The sequence below is a fragment of the Castor canadensis genome, chromosome 5 (genome assembly GCF_047511655.1).
Source record: "Castor canadensis chromosome 5, mCasCan1.hap1v2, whole genome shotgun sequence".
In the NCBI taxonomy this organism is placed as follows: domain Eukaryota; kingdom Metazoa; phylum Chordata; class Mammalia; order Rodentia; family Castoridae; genus Castor; species Castor canadensis.
The window spans coordinates 155,407,848-155,424,058 of record NC_133390.1 but is presented as its reverse complement, the minus strand read 5'-3'; the positions used below and the strand labels follow the sequence as shown (position 1 = coordinate 155,424,058).

General features: G+C 37.8%; 1 protein-coding gene across 2 annotated transcripts in view; it reads right to left on the bottom strand.

Moving 5' to 3' along the window:
- Csnk2a1 (casein kinase 2 alpha 1) overlaps positions 1-16,211 on the bottom strand; it is a 56,818-nt gene that overhangs the window by 21,162 nt on the left and 19,445 nt on the right. For both annotated transcript variants that reach the window (XM_020164650.2, XM_020164651.2), the window contains exons 2-3: positions 4,075-4,284; positions 1,161-1,272 (exon numbers count right to left, since the gene is read on the bottom strand). In XM_020164650.2, coding sequence (XP_020020239.1) covers positions 1,161-1,272; positions 4,075-4,175 — 213 coding nt within the window. In that variant the 5' untranslated portion in view covers positions 4,176-4,284. The remainder of the gene's footprint in view (positions 1-1,160; positions 1,273-4,074; positions 4,285-16,211) is intronic.

Genomic DNA, 16,211 nt, shown 5'->3' with positions numbered 1-16,211 from the left:
AAATGATCTCTACATGTGAGAAGCTGTGCAGTGACTAACAGGTTTACGTATCCCAATGGCAATTAATTATGGATACAAAGAATAAAACAGGCCAGGCGCCAGTGGTTCACCCCTGTAATCCTAGCTACTCAGGAGGAAGAGATCAGGAGGATCATGGTTTGAAGCAAGCCCAAGCAAATAGTTTAAGAGACCCTATCACACACACAAAATAAAGGCTGTTAGAGTGGCTCTAGGCGCAGGCCTTGAGTTCAAGCCCCAGTACCTTTAAAAAAAAAAAAAAAAGAATAAAACAGGAGTCTCTACTCCCTTCTCTTGCATGGGGGGCAGGAAATGTTTCTCTCTCTGATTTCTCCCCACCTTTTCCCATTATACTAAATTTCATTCCTAATAAACTTTAGTATTACTTTTACTATTACAAAAAAGATTTCTCTTTTCTGCATTCTTCAAACTTTGTTTTGAATTTTTGTATATACTCAGCATTTAGGAACTAGCTGGTAAGTACCTCTGGCTTGGGGCACTCTCATCATTGAAGTCAGTGTGGGTGTTTCAGACCCAGGCATGATTGCTGCCAGCATCTGGCTTCAACTCCATCACAGGCCAACATTTCATCAAAATTTATTTACAAATATGAATTTCTGACTTCTCTTTGCAAAAAGGAGTATCACGCAACACTGGACTTGCACTGCTACAGTGCAATAGTGGCTGGAGCCAAGAAGCAGCTACTTCCTTCTAAAGAGGCATGTACTTCCCACTTTGCCTCAGTCCCTACCACTCACATCAGCTGAACATGGGCAGTTATACCATTCTAGCTGCATTGATGCTTGTTCCCTTAATGCCTATTATTTATTATTATTATTTATGACTCCTCAGCCTTATGAAGTAGAAGTATGATTTAAAAAAAAAACCAAAAACCTGAAAGTACAAAACATGAACATTAGGGAAATCCTAGGAGAGAGGAGTTGTACCTTTACTACTTTCCACTTCCACAACCCAACAGTGTGATTTGAGTCAAATCAATTCTCACTTCTGCTTCAGTTCCTCATCTGTTCTATTGACTTCAGAAAATAAAGGGCAAAAACAATCCAAAAACCTTTCAAATGAAACTGTTATTTTTTTAAATCTATATTCCAAATACCTCTGAAACTCTCTCTCATACTCACCTTGAGTATTTTAACAACAACTTTTTCATTATTTGTGATGTTGATAGCTTCAAATACTTCACTGTATTTACCTCTGCCTAATTTTCGAACAAGCTGGTAATCATCTTGATTTCTGTGAACAAAAACAAGTCAGTCACAATGATTTGAAAAGTTCAAATTATCAAGCACCAATTCAACCTATAAAGCTCTATTACCAGCTGAGAGCATAGTTCAACTGGTAGATCACTTGCCCAGAAAGTATAAGCCCCGAGTTCAAACCCCAATAGCACAAAAACAAAACTCCATTACCAGTAGAAATAATACACCTAAGAGTATCTTGAATGTTTCATTATATTTTTTAAAAACTGGATCAATTAAAAATGAGTGCACCAAATCTAGAAATAGAAAAATTTAAGCCTTTCAATTATTTTTACAAATTCCAAATTGTTCATGTCTCTGGCACACCATAGTTAGCTAGTATTAGGATTTGTATCTATGTTTGTCCCCAACAAGAGACTGTTTTTTTCTCACAGAATAATTTTTACACATTCCTGTTCCGTAGTACCTGGTCCAGTTTTGGCACTTGGAAGAAACGCAGCACATGTGTAACACTGTAATTGAGCCAAGCTTTGGGGGCAGCATTTTTTTTTTTTTGTGGTACTGGGATTTGCACTCAGTGCCTACACCTTGAGTCACTCCATCATTTTTTGTGTTGGGGGTTTTCAAGATAGGGTCTCACAAACTATCTGCCCAAGCTCTGAACCACGATCTTCCTGATCTCTGCTTCCTGAGTGGCTAGGATTATAGATGTGAGCCACCGGCACCCGGCTAGCAGCTCATTTTGAATGGGACTCTTTGCAGGCAAGTGGCATCAAAACAATCTCTGAGGATAAATCCACATAACAAAAGTTTGCAAATCATGCTACAGATCATGAACCATGGTTAGGGGTTCCTTCTACTTTTATCCATGTTCTGTGATCAATAAGCAATATCAGAGGTCACAGAGAGAGGTAAAAAAGAATAAGGAAGGTGGGTGCTGCTGGCTCACGCCTGTGATCCTAGCTAGTTGGGAGACTGAAATCAGGAGGATAGCAGTTCAAAAGCTAGCCTGGGCAAATAGTTCATGAGATCCTACCTTGAAAATACTCACCACAAAAAACAGGGCTGGCAGAGTGGCTCAAGAGGTAGAGTGCCTGCCTAGCAGGCATCAGGATACTCTCTCCCCCCCAAAAAAGGAAAATGTTCATACATTCTGTATATCCTTACTGTCAACATAGAGGACTTTAAAAAATGACATAGTTCCTTCATTAAGGACTAGCTGCACCTGGTGGTGCACACTTGCGATCCCAGCACTCAAGCTGAGGCTAGCCAGGGATACATAGCTAAGTCCCTGTCACAAACACACAACGTATCAATCAGGCCTAAGTTCCATTTTCTTTTATGCACCATTTACTCATTACCTGACAAATCAGCCATTCATTTTCCTCAATCAGCTAAAAAGAATGGAACAGAGAAAGGCAAAAGGCACTAAGAACAATTGACAAAGTAAAAATCCTAGCAAATCTAGGGGAAGAAACTTCTCTTTTAGTTCTCCTTCTATGGGACAGCATACAAAACAAATGCAAGCAAGCCAATATGGCACCATACTAAAAGCTTTTTTTGTTGGGTGGCAGTGGGGTCTGAACTGATGGCCTCACACTTGCTAGGCAGGTGCTCTTACCACTTGAGCCACTCCACCAGTCCCTAAAAGGTTTTTAAAACGGTTATTTAGTGCCATTTAAGCAAAGCTAAGCAAATTGTAGAGAGTATTTGAAATTTCTCCAGTAGAACACCAATACTACCTACAGTCCAAAGCCTTACATAAGAGGGGAATGACTAGGTTATCAATACTGGTAACATTTATTGGTATCGTATCATGGTTTTGTTTCATATTTTTAATTTTTTTAAATCGTTTTTACATTTACTCATGTGTATACATTGTTTGGGCCACTGCCCCCTGCCCCCATCATGGTTAAAGCACACTAGTGTCTCTTTATGCAGAGACAAAGTACTTGTTGTTAGGAATCATGGCATAACTAGAATGAAAAATACATCCCATGACAGTTTAGGGAAACAGAATTAGTCACTTATGGGCTACAGCAATCACGTATAGTCAGATATAAAATACAATGTGTAGGAGTTGGGATTTTTTTTTTTTTAAGATAGGGTTTTATATGTAGTCCAGGTTCCAGTTACATCTTTGTGAGTCTCAAATTACTTTCTTTTACACATGAACATCAAAATGCTTTTAAAATGAAAAGTATGATCTGATCAGTTAAATGCATGCAATACAGGGACAGGAAATGCAAATGTTCAAATGAGGCTGCACAGAGAATTAAGAGGGCAAACAAAGCTGTTCAGGCAGACCATAAGTTGGAATTTGGGCTATATTCCATGTTATACATGCCTAGACTCAGTGTAAGGGCAAATATCTGAGTATTTAATTTTGGTTCTTATCAAAAAGAGGACACCTTTCTGGAGAATTGTTTCATCCCTCAGTATCATCATGGGATAACTTTCTCTGACCTCAAAAGTACTTTATGTAAGAGTTTCGTGTTTTTAAAGTCTCTCAAGAATCAATCCTCACGTATCTGCAATGCACTTAGCTTGAGAAGCAAGCTGATAAGTCTTTGTTACCAACTTCATATACAGAATATATAAATCAGAGAAAAGGATAAGATACCAAAATGATTTTTTATATGATAAGTCTGTCAAAACCGCTAACTTGTCAAAGCAATAGTCTGTGCCCTACAGAATCAAACTCTCAACTCAAAAGAAGAAAACAAGTTGGGCTTCAACCCTGAGATTTGGAGAAGAGTCAGGGAGTTTACTGACATAAATTATTCAAGAAATCCACAAGATTCAGTCTTTTGGGTGAGTAAGTGGAAACAATTACCCCCATTCCACCACATGTGACTCGTAATCCCAGTACTCTCGGGGTCTGTGCGTATTAACATCTGTGTAAACTCTGGCCCTGCTTGGCACGGGTCCCGACATGTCAGACAGGTTGGCAGACAAAGCTGAACTTGATGTCTGAAGATCTGGCAGTCACCGTGTTCAGAAGCAGCCAGGGACAAGACCTGGTTTCAGACCTGTTTTCTTCAAACTGTAGAAACAAAATGCAAAAAGGCCATGAAATTATTTTTAAAGTACATGGAAAGAAAAAAAAAATCATTTTCTAAATTATAATGGTCTCAAATACACCTGTGACCCTCCACACTATTAATATTACACCCCCGCTCTGTCAACCAGTGTTTCCTATTATCATGGGAGGAAAAAACCCTCAAAATATGTAAAACAGAGATGGGTCCTAATCATATTTGGCAAAGAAGGAGCCTGTAACCTCCGCACAGATGTTTAGATAGTCTGTGTAAGACAGCTTGGAAAGTGAACATGGCATTGATGATAAGATGCATCAGCAGTGCCATTGATTATACATTCCACAAAAAGCACTAACGCAAACAGCACCTTCCTTTCAGGAGCTTTCTACAGCTCAAGTAGGGGTGCTAAAAGGTTCTAGAATGGTGGCAAAGTTGAGAGTACAAATTATCAGTCTAATATCTGATGAAACTAGGAAGGGGATAACTACTTGTTGTCATACACCTTCAATGTTATGTTATATTCATCCAAATAATTTGAGCGACCTTATATAATAATTACTAGACACTTGAACATTTGAAATACACTTGATTTCATCAAATTTAAAAATAGCCAGGAATTTCTTTTTCTCTACAGGAATGAGCTTAATTAAAAATTGTATTAAATTGTAACATATATTAGGTAAGCTAACACAAAATTTAAAACAGGGAAAATTTTAAAAATGCATTATGAAATCAACTATTCCATTCTTTTTGTTTTCATTCTTTGAAATCCCTTCATTATGAATTTAATTAAAAATGTACTAAGTCTTCACATGTGAAGGACATACCATTCATGCAGTTTTCTAGCTGAAACTGCACAACCTCAATCTAATTATCAGAAAACATTGGACAAATAGAAAATGAGACAGCATCATCTTTAACAAAAGGAGGGAAGGTTGGGGGGCATGGCTCAAGTGGTAAAGCACTTACATACTAAGCTCAATGCTGAGATCAATCCCTAGTAAACTGCCCTCCACCAAAAGAAGAAGTAGTTTATCCTTTATGTAAAAAAAAAGGTTAGTTTTAGCTGTCACGTCTGCAATCCTAGCTATTTAGCAGGCAGAGATCAGAAGGATCATGGTTCAAAGCCAGCCCAGGAAAATAGCTCGTGACACCCTATCTTGAAAAATACCATCACAAAAAATGGCTGATGGAGTGGCTCAAGGTGTAGGCCCTGAGTTCAAACCTCTGTACTGCAAAAAACAAAACAAAAATTATCACAGGAGACAAAGGGAGGCTAAAGAGACATGATAACTAAATGCAATTAATCTCCTTGTTCCACAGGGTAGAGAGATGCTGTAAAAACAACACTGACAAATTTTTTTGTGTATGGCAGTACTGTGGTTTGAATTCAGAGCCTTGCACTTGCTAGGCAAGTGAGCAACCACTGGAGCCACACTTGAGCCCAAAACAACACTGACAAAACTGGACTTTAGAATGGTAGATTAACGCATTATACTAATAAAAATTATGAAGCTGGAACATAATAGTTAAGAAATTGTGTTGGGTGTGGTGGTACATACCTGTAATCCCAGCACTTGGGAGATGGATGCAGGAGGATGGTATCCAGTCTAGACTACATAGCAAGACCTCATCTCAAAAACCAAAAAAGGACTGGAGGCGTGGCTCCAGTGGTAAAGTGCCCACCTGGTGAGCACAAAGCCCTGAGTTCAAATCCTAACACTTCAAAAAAAAGAGAGAAATTTTCCTGAAGTAATTACATAATTACAGGTGTGCCCACATTTGTGTACATATAAAACACACACCAGAGCACACTTACAAACGATTTTAAAAAATGGGGAAAATGTGACAGGTAAATTTGAGATGAGTGGACTGATGTTCTTTGTACTACTCTTATATACTTTGTTGAAACACTTTTAAAAATTGTGTTAAAATATTACCGCTCTAACAATATTTAAGCATGAAGTTTAGTGACACTGATTATATTCACATTCTTGTGCCACTATCACTCCCCTAGAAGTATGCACCTTTCTGAGCTAAAACTCTGTATCCTATCCATTCAGCACTAAACCCCCCACTTCCTGTATTCACAGTTCTGTTTTCTCTGTGAGCTGACTACAATTCAGCATAATGTCTTCAGGGTTCATCCACACTGTACATTCCTTTTTAAGGCTGAGTAGTAGTTCACTGCATCTATGTGCCACATTTATTCATCCATTTGTTAATGGGTATTTGGATTAGTTCCACATTTTAGATATTGTGAATAATGCTGCTATGAACATGTGCATACAAATACCTGACTAAGACCCTGCTTTCAATTCCTTTGGAAAAAATGCCAAGAAGCAGAACTGCTGACCCCTCTGGTAATTTTATGTATAATTTTTCTTTTCTCCCTTTCTTCTTTGTGGTACTGGGGAACAAACCCAGGGCCTTGGGCAGGCTAGGCAAGCACTTGACACTGAGCTATATCCCCAGCCCTTGTTTTTTTGAGACAGGGTCTGGTCTCACCATGTAGCTCAGGCTGGCCTTGGACTACATTACCAAGGCTGACTTCAAACTTGCTATCCTCCCACTTCAGTTTCCCAACTGCTGGGATTACAGGTGTGTACACCACCATGCCCAGGTTAATATTTTGAGGAATCATCATGTTGATTTCCAGAGAAGCTATACTATTTTGCATTCCCTACCAAGGGCGCAAAAGAGTTCAAATTTCTCCTAATGTGTGTGAAATGGTATCTCATTGATTGTGATTTTTTTTTTTTTTTGGGTGGTACTGGTGTTTCAACTCAGAGCTTCATGCTTGCAAAACATGCACTTTATACCTTGAGCCGCACCTCTAGTCCATTTTGCTCTGGCTATTTTGGGTATGTGGTCTCAAGAACTATTTGACCGGGATGATATCAAACCTTATCCTCCTCATCTCAGCCACTCTAGTAGCTAAAATTACAGCCATGAGCTACCAGCACCCAGCTCGATGGTGCTTTTGATTTGCACTTCCTTAGTGATTAGGGATGTTGAGCATCTTTTCCAGTGCTAATTGGCCAGTCCTATATCTCTGGAGAAATGTCTATTTAAGATTTTTGCTAATACTGTTGTCTATTCTTTGGCTGTCCTATCCATACTTTTATTTTTGTCTATGTAAATCTGAATTTATTTCTAATAGAAATTTAAAATAAGTTTAAGAAAAGTGATACTAAAAAAGAGGAAATTTATCCACACATAATTACTTAATAGCAGAGCAGGGACCAGAAATCAAATTTCTAATAGTGATCTGTCAGCATGTAATCAGACTAGACAACACACCAACACACATTTAGCATATGCCAGGTACTTCTTTATAAGGTTTACTTCATTTAATCCTCAAGGAAATGGTGAGGAAGTTGCTCTTATCCCCATTTTATAGATGAAGCTGAGGTAAAGAAATGGTAATTTGCCAAAAGATATATAGTAGAGGGAACTGAGATTCAAACCCAGTTGGCCTAGTTCAACTTTAAAACTCAGACAACTACATTTACCTTATAGGTTTGTGGTGAGTAGTCAGAGATAATCAATGTAAAGTGTTTAAAACTGCCTATTTGAGAGCTGTAAGAGGCCTGTGTCTTTCCAAGGTTGTATTAAGCTGGAGCTAAGCTGCACACTCAAGGAAGACAAGCAAGAAGAGATATCCCATGCCCATGGTTTCAGAGGCTTAAAGCTTTCAGAGAAATAGCAAGAGACTGGGATGGGGGGTAATGCTATTATTTCGTAAGTGTGACAAACACAAGTTATACTAGTGTTCCTGCCCCAAACTCATGAGGTCCAAAGAAATTCCTGTAATTCATTTTTGTTCAACTCAAACCTTCTGGGGGTTCCATAAATGGATGCTATAGGTGGCCAGAAAACAACAAAAGGTCTTCAAGTACCAAAACAGTCTTTAAAATTATTTCCAAATATTTCTTTATCTGTAGCAACAATTTGGGTGATACACAGAAACACATACATCCCCCAAACAAGAAAATAGAAAGCAGGTACTTTTCTTGTAATATTATTTGAACTATAGGACTGCTAACTTTTTCTATGACTGCCATACCTGCATTGACAGCAGCAAAAGACGCCAGGAAAATGGGTAAATAAAAAGGTGTGTATATATAAAAATAGCCAAAATAGCATAATCAGCATTAAGGCAAAAGAAATACTGTCCTCAGAAATTTACAATTTTTCTGTTTTCTTTCTCTCTCTCTCTTTTTTGGAGGTACTGAGGCTTGAACTCAGGGCTTTGCGCTTGCTAAGCAGGCCCTCTATTGCTTGAGCTACACCTCCAACCTAATACTAAACTTTTGAATTCTTAATTTCTGAGAGAAACAGTACTTTTCTTTTTAATCTCTACATAGCTTTATAGGCATTCTCTGGTTGATTTTTTTTTTTCTTGGAGATGGAATCTTACCATTAGCCCAGGCTGGTCACAAACTCTTGATCCTCAACCTCTGCAATGTTGGGATTACAAGTGTGTACCACCACACCCAGATGGTTGTTATTTTATACCAATAAGACACCCTTTATCTGTGGATCTCAAAACCCTTTCCCTATGAACTTAAGAAGTTTGTAAAACCAACACAAATTTAGAAGCTGAGACTAGATACATTAAAGTAATGAAACAAGCAGTGGTGTACTGGGTCCAAATCCCTAGCTGGCTACAAGGATTCTCTGTGAGGTTTCTCCCAGTTCTGGTTCATCACTTACAAAACCTGTCTAACTGCATTTTGCAGACTGAAAGGAAGAGCAAATGAGATCATCCTCCAGAAAGGACTTAGAAACACAAAACACATAAAATAGTATTAAATAATTACTATGCTATATAGTTCCATAGTGAAAACTAATAAGCAAAAACTTACCTTTAAAAGTATGGAGTGTTAAGTTGGAGTGTGGTGTCTCATGTCCATAATCCTAGCTACTCAGGAGGCAGAGATTGGAAGACTGAGGTTCTAAGAGAGCCTGGACAAAAAGTTACCAGGACCCTCTCTCAACTAACAAAAAAGCTGGTGTAGTGACATGCACTTGCCATTCCCACTATGCAGGATTAATAGGAGGATCATGATCCATGCCTATCTAGACATAAAGTGAGCCCTTATCTCAAAAAGCTAAAAGGGATGGGGCTGGGGCTCAAGTAGTAGAGCACCTGCCTAGCAAGCACAAGGCCTTGAGTTCAGTCCCCAGTACTGGGAAGGAAAAAAAAAAAAATTTTTGGAGTTTCCATTCTGGGCTTTAACATACAGGAACTGTACTGAAGCCCAAGCATCTGAGGGTTAATTCATGGATGGATGTGACATTATAAAATGAGTCCTTGTACCTCTCTGAAAACCATCTGACATATGTGGAAAATATTACCAACTCCTATTCACATCCTTATCACCCAGACTTCCTCTGTTCTCTCAAGGTCTTGCCAGTCTCTGTGAAGAGCAGAGCAAGAATAATTACTAATGAAACTCTTGAGATTCTCAAGTACTCATCTGAATGACCCTTGCAGCTTTAGGACTTATCAGCTGGGACCTAATTTGTGAACTGGTGCATTTGATTCTCCACTGGGAAGAGTAGCTAGCTGTTTTGCAGCACCCCAAAGAGAGACTTATTGCCATGCATACCAAATAACCCGCTTATGGTAAGAGAGGCATTCACAAGAATTTCAAATGGTTGTCTTAATTATATGGGGAGACTAAAACAAGATTCTTGGACTAAAGTACTGCAATTTAGATGAATATAGTGGGACTTAAGAGGAATGGGAATAAAGGGATGGTTGAAAACCAGAAGAGTTGTCATCAAAGATAAACATTATTTTATTTGGATACAGTATTTCACTTAAACCTCTGTAAATGTATATATGCATTTTACATACACATTTGAAAGGAAATAGAAAAGAAACACAATGACATTTCAATTCTTGCTTTGGTTTTTTTCAGGTATTCCCTTTTGGCTCAACTACTTTTATTCCTAGGCCTTAGGAATATAGTTGTCCTTGCTTCTGCAGAGGAATGATTTTCAACCCCCTTAAAGATGCCAAAACCCACAAGTGTTCAGGTTCTTTATGTAAAGTGATACCCTACTGTACACTTTAAATTATCTCCAGCTTATTTGTAATGTACAATATGTATAACACCTAATACAATGTAAATGTTATGCAAATAGGTGACATACAGTATTGTTCCTGGAGCCCCAATGTGGGGCTGGTAGAATGGGTCAAGTGTCACCTGCCTAGCAAATACGAGGACCTGAACTCCAACACTTCCAAAAATTAAAAAAAAGGAAAAACGTCTGAATATGTTCAGTACAGACATAACCTGTCTTTAATCCAATGACTGAGTGAATATACAGAAGCAGAACTAGTATACATGGAGGGCCACCTGCAATACTGAGAGCAAGGCAGATCAGGTATGAGACAAGTTAAAGAATTAAGGATTTATCTGTGGACTAAGAATAATGAAAATTCACTTAATAGTTGTTTTTCCCTTTCAGTTTGTCTCTAAATTCACTAAGAAGTTTTATCTTTTTGTTTTATTTTTATTTTTTTGTGAACGTTTTTTTTTTTTTTGAGATAGGGTTTGCCCAGACTGGCTTCAAACTGAGATCCTTCTTTTCTGGGCCTGAGTAGCTAGGATTTCAGGAATGAGCCACTGGCACCCAGTTAATTATTCTATTTTCATACATGAATACAAAATACATACAATACCACATCTGTCCTCATTCACCCTTTCCTTATGCTCTCACCCCTCCCACTATAGTTACTCCCGGAAAGGAGCTATTTTAACCTTCCTGTCCTTCACTTTTTTTTTAAAATAAGTATTTATTGATAGTCCAAGGGGGTTTCATCTTGGCATTTCAGACATGTGTATATCATACTTTAATCAGTATTACTGACCCTGTCACTTACTCTTTTGCTATTGCCCTGCTCCCCCATTATTTAACAGCTTACAGTGCATTACATTATATTATTTTTATACACAGATGGAATGTGTCAATATTTTTCATTGTCTAACATTCTCTTTCCTGTAGTCTCTTCAGACAGACCCACTAATAAAATCTTGTTCTCTCTCCCCCATATATACGTGTATGTATGTATGCATAAGATCATATATGTATTTATGTGTGTATTTATCTTAAAGGTCGAGCTTCCATATGAGGGAAAACACGCAACTTTTGATCTTTTGAGTCTGGCTTATTTCGCTTAACATGATGTTCTCCAGTTCCACTCATCCACCTGCAAACAACATAATTCCATTCTTCTTTATGGCTTTGTGCATATATACATTTTCTTATCTATTTATCAGTTGTGGTGTGAAATTTTTTTAAAAAGTGCAAACCATAAAAAAAAGTTACCCATATGTACATTTAAAAATTTTTTACTTTGTTGTTTGCTGAACAGGATTTAGGGAGACATAAGGCTGTTACAATAGCCTATGTGAGAGAAATGATAATAGTTTGATCTAGGGTGGTATCAATAACTCTGGGGAGACTGGAAAGTGCAGTATGAAGTGGGAGGTAACTCTTCTGGCTTGACTGCCTGTTGCTGTCATTCATGGGGACAGGAAAAAATTCTCTAAGACAACTCACAAGACAGGTTTTGGACTTAATGTTAAAATGGCTTTGAGAAACTGAAAAGATGATTCTGAATGGGCAATTAGATATTGCAAGTCTGAAGTTGACAGATTTCAGTTTTAAATACCTAATCCTCTCAAAAATTCCATGAGGTAAGCATTATTTTTCCTAACCTACAAATAAGAAAATAGCCTAAATAAATTCAGTAGCATGACAAAGAGTACCCAGTACAGATGGAGCTGGAGTTCAAATCCAAAGTGATTGGCCTCCAAGGTTCAAGTTTTTTCATTCCTATAGAATTCACTAATTTATTTGTTTTTTGAGACGGGGTGTGTGTGTGTGTGTGTGTGTGTGTGTGTGTGTGTGTGTGTGAGTGACTGGCATTTGAACTCAAGGGGCTCACATGAGGCAGACACTGTCTGAGTTGAGTTACTCCACTAGCCCTTGGGACAGGGTCTTGCTAGGTAGCTTAGCTCCTCCTGCCTTAGTCTCCCAAGTGCTAAAACTACAGGCATGCATCACCACATCTGGCTAGAATTCATTATTTCCTAGCACATTACACTAGTCTTCTAATCTTAACTTACCTCTTGGATTTTTTAAAATTTTTTTGGTGGTGGTGGTAGTACTGGGGTTTGAACTCAGGGCCTCATACTCTAGCTCTTAAACCACTCTGTCAGCTCCCCCAGGATCTTCAGCTCCCCAAGTCAAGACGCATGTCTAACACAACTTTTTTTTTTTGCACTGGAGTTTGAACTCAGGGCTTCATACTTGCTAGGCAAGCCCTCCACCACTTGAGTCACACCCCCAGCACTTAACCTTCTTAATTTTTAGTATTCCCACCAATGTTTTGCAGCTTGTAGTATGTTCAGTTAAGATTATTTGTTGATCAAGTTAATGTGGGTTTTTGTTAAATGAAATCAAAGTATACAGTACCCATAGACATGTCATGTCATCTGGTAAAACACCAAGGGAAATGGAAAACCTTTTGCTTCCTTTCTCCAAACACTGTGACTTCTTTTATTAGATAACAAGACTACAATTAAGATTTAATTGTTTTCTCCAAAAATTAAAATTAAGAGACTACTAGAAAACTTTATTTTAGCAATTTTTACAACAGCTTATTTGGAAATTGGGCAAAGTGCCTGAGAACTAGACAACTGCAAGGTCAATTCTCCATGCCTGCTCATGATACAAGTACATCTAAGAAAATCTGAATTTCAACAAAGTATTACATTTCCTAATAATGTCTATTTTAAATGATCCCTATTGTTCCCACATAATTGCATTAAAGGAAGTGCAATTTTGGTGACTAACATTTCCAGAAACCTATCTAAAAGTCCTCAGACTGATTTCCAAACTATAGCTAAACCTTGTTTCCTCAAAGTTTACCAACAGAGGCCTAGGAAAAAAACATTTTGTCAACAAAAATTTTTCTACTAAAATCAAGCCAAATAGCATGGCTTTACATAACTTTTTTTTTTTTTTTTGCAGTACTGGGGCTTGAACTTTGAGCCACTCCACCAGCCCTTTTTGTGTTATGTGTTTCCGAGATAGGGTCTCTCAAACTATTTGCCCAGGCTGGCTTTGAACTGTTATCCTCCTATCTCTGCCTCCTGAGTAGCTAGGATTACAGGCATGAGCCACCGCAGCCTGGCTACCTATTTTTAATAATGGAAAATTCTCTTAAATCAAGCTAAATTACACATTGACAAAATTTTTAGTTTACTGACAAACTATATATAGAATTAGTTTCAATGCACACGCTTCTTGCCTTTAGCTAGACTCTCCTAATCTCTTCTAGTCATGTGACTCCTATTTTTCAATCTGGCAACTAAAAAGAAAACTAGAGGCTTAACAATGGTCTAACACCAGGCAACTATGTTAAGTATGATTAGTCATGTCTATTAATATATTTTTGTTGAAGAATTTCCTAATATTTGAAAATGGTAAAAATTATTCAGGAACTTTAAATTTAAAATGTCAATTTCCCACTGTAATATAATTTATTTATTTTTAACCCTAATGCTTGTATCTCTAATCAAAAACAAAACCCCTTCCACACCTAGATCAACCACAATGGATAAACAAACTCTTAATCAGACAGTTCAAAGATTTCTATGGTAAAGAACGATGGCTAGGGGAACAGCTTAAGTAGTAGAGCACCTGCCTACTAACCACAAGGCCATGAGTTCAAAATCCTAGTAACACCAAAAAAGAGGAATGTGCTTAGACTGCGTAACATAGGTCTGCTTGTTTAAAGGCCAAGTGAACATGTGAGGAAAACACCTTAAGCACTGCTGCAGAGAATGAACAAGATCTGTGGAACCAACCCAGGCAAAGCATCACTATACCTTCCTGTCCAGTAGAAACAAAGATAAAAATGGAGTCAAACTTGTCTTGCTTTTCTAATCTGATTAGAAAGCCAAATGAACACAAAAAAGCTTAAGTAACTAATAGACTAATACCTGAATTGTTTCAAATGTCCACAGATGTCCCTTAATTTCCAATTCTCTCTTTCCTCCAAATCAACAGTACAATGCTCATTTAGTAAGTACTTACTGAACAGTTACTATGTACCAGGAATGTGCGTCTGTCCACCAGGAAGGAATTCTTTCTTTACACCCTGGAGAATAAGGGTTTTCTCAAAGGAAATAGATCATTACAATCTCAAGTGATCAGTGCTTGAAGAAATTAAGTCTGCAGACACCAAAGGGTATTTTAACAACATACCAGCCCACCATTCATTCAACAAATATTTACATATTTGTAAACAAATATTTACATATTACATAAAATGTTTTGAGAGAAAGTTATTAGGGAAAAAGTAACATCCAAGCTTAGTTTTGACAGAAGCACAGGAATCATACAAATGAATAACACTAAAATGAATTGTAAAGCACAACACTTTAACCAAACTAAGAATTTTAAAGGTGGCACCAGTAATTCTAGCCACTCAAGAGGCAGAGATCAGAAGGATTGCTGACTGAAGGTGGGGAGAGGGGAACAGTTCTCAAGAGACCCTATCTTAAAAAAAGGTAGGTTTGGGGGGGAGAGTGGGTAGAGTGGCTTAAGGTGTAGGCCCTGAGTTCAAACCCCAGTACCATGATTTTTAAAGACCCACAATTCTATTCCCTCAAAACGTTGATATACTTTGTTACCTCCTGCAAGAAGCACATCAGAGTCACACCCTTTACAACTGACTTGGGGGCTATTAATCTACTTACTACTATTTGTGCTTAGAACAGCAATCACAATTCTTTTTCTCTTCTCCTTTCTCCATTCCCCATACAAATCAGTTTTACTTACAGAGGTCACAAAACAAAATGCTTAGAAGGACAACTAGCTAAAGGGCGAATGTATACCATCTCTGAAAATGTGGTTAGAGCTTCTTGGTTTTCAAAACGAGAAATAAAGATTTTTCCAGGTGCGGTGCACACCTATGTAATCCCAGAACTAAAGTCTGAGGCAGAAGAATCGCAAGTTTAAGGTCAGCATGGGCTACACAAGGAAACCCAGTTTCCAAAGGGGAAGAGGGGAAAAAAAAAAAAAAATCAAGACAATTTTCCTGTTTTTGCTAATGGTGGGCTAGGTTATTTAAATAATCCTCTCCACTGAGAACTAAAGAGAATAGATTACACTAACACAGAGAACACACTTGTGTGTGCACATATACTCTCTCATTCTTAAAGAATGACAGAGAAGCAATTATAGCCAGAAGTGAAAACAAAATGGAAATCAAGAGAAGCAAGCAATGAGGCCCAACGCACCTATGTTGTTCCTTCAAAACTAAAATTTTGTTCAGACCTAAGCCAAAACCCAGGGCCCTCAACAGGTAACCACCTCCATAAAAAGCTGGGGCTTCAGAGGACTTCTGCCTTAGGGTAATAGTGACTGAGAAGATCCAGGGAGGAATTAAAGCCCTACTGGACAGAATATCGTATCTTGAACTTGTTTTAAGATGGCCCCTGGATACCTGAAAAACAAGGTCCCTGTTTTCTTTTTTTTTTTTTAAAGGGAGTGGGGAATGCCTTGTTGTGGACCTCAAACTATCCCCAAAAATAATTTTTCAAATACAAGGTCCAGTGTACAATCAGATAATTAGGAATTAAAGGAAAAGACTCCAAGAGTAGAAACTGGCAAAAAGAAGAATAGAGAATAGAAAAGATGCACAGAAACTTCTGATCTTATCAAACTATGAAAACTATGCTAACTACAGTTATAGAAAAAAGATAAACTTCAGAATATCTGCAAAAGACAGGATATTTTAGAGTAATACAGAAGATTCAAAGAGGAAAACAGAACACTTAGCAATAAATAAATGAAATGGATTGATTTAACAGTAAAATCAAAAAAGGTGAAAAGAAAC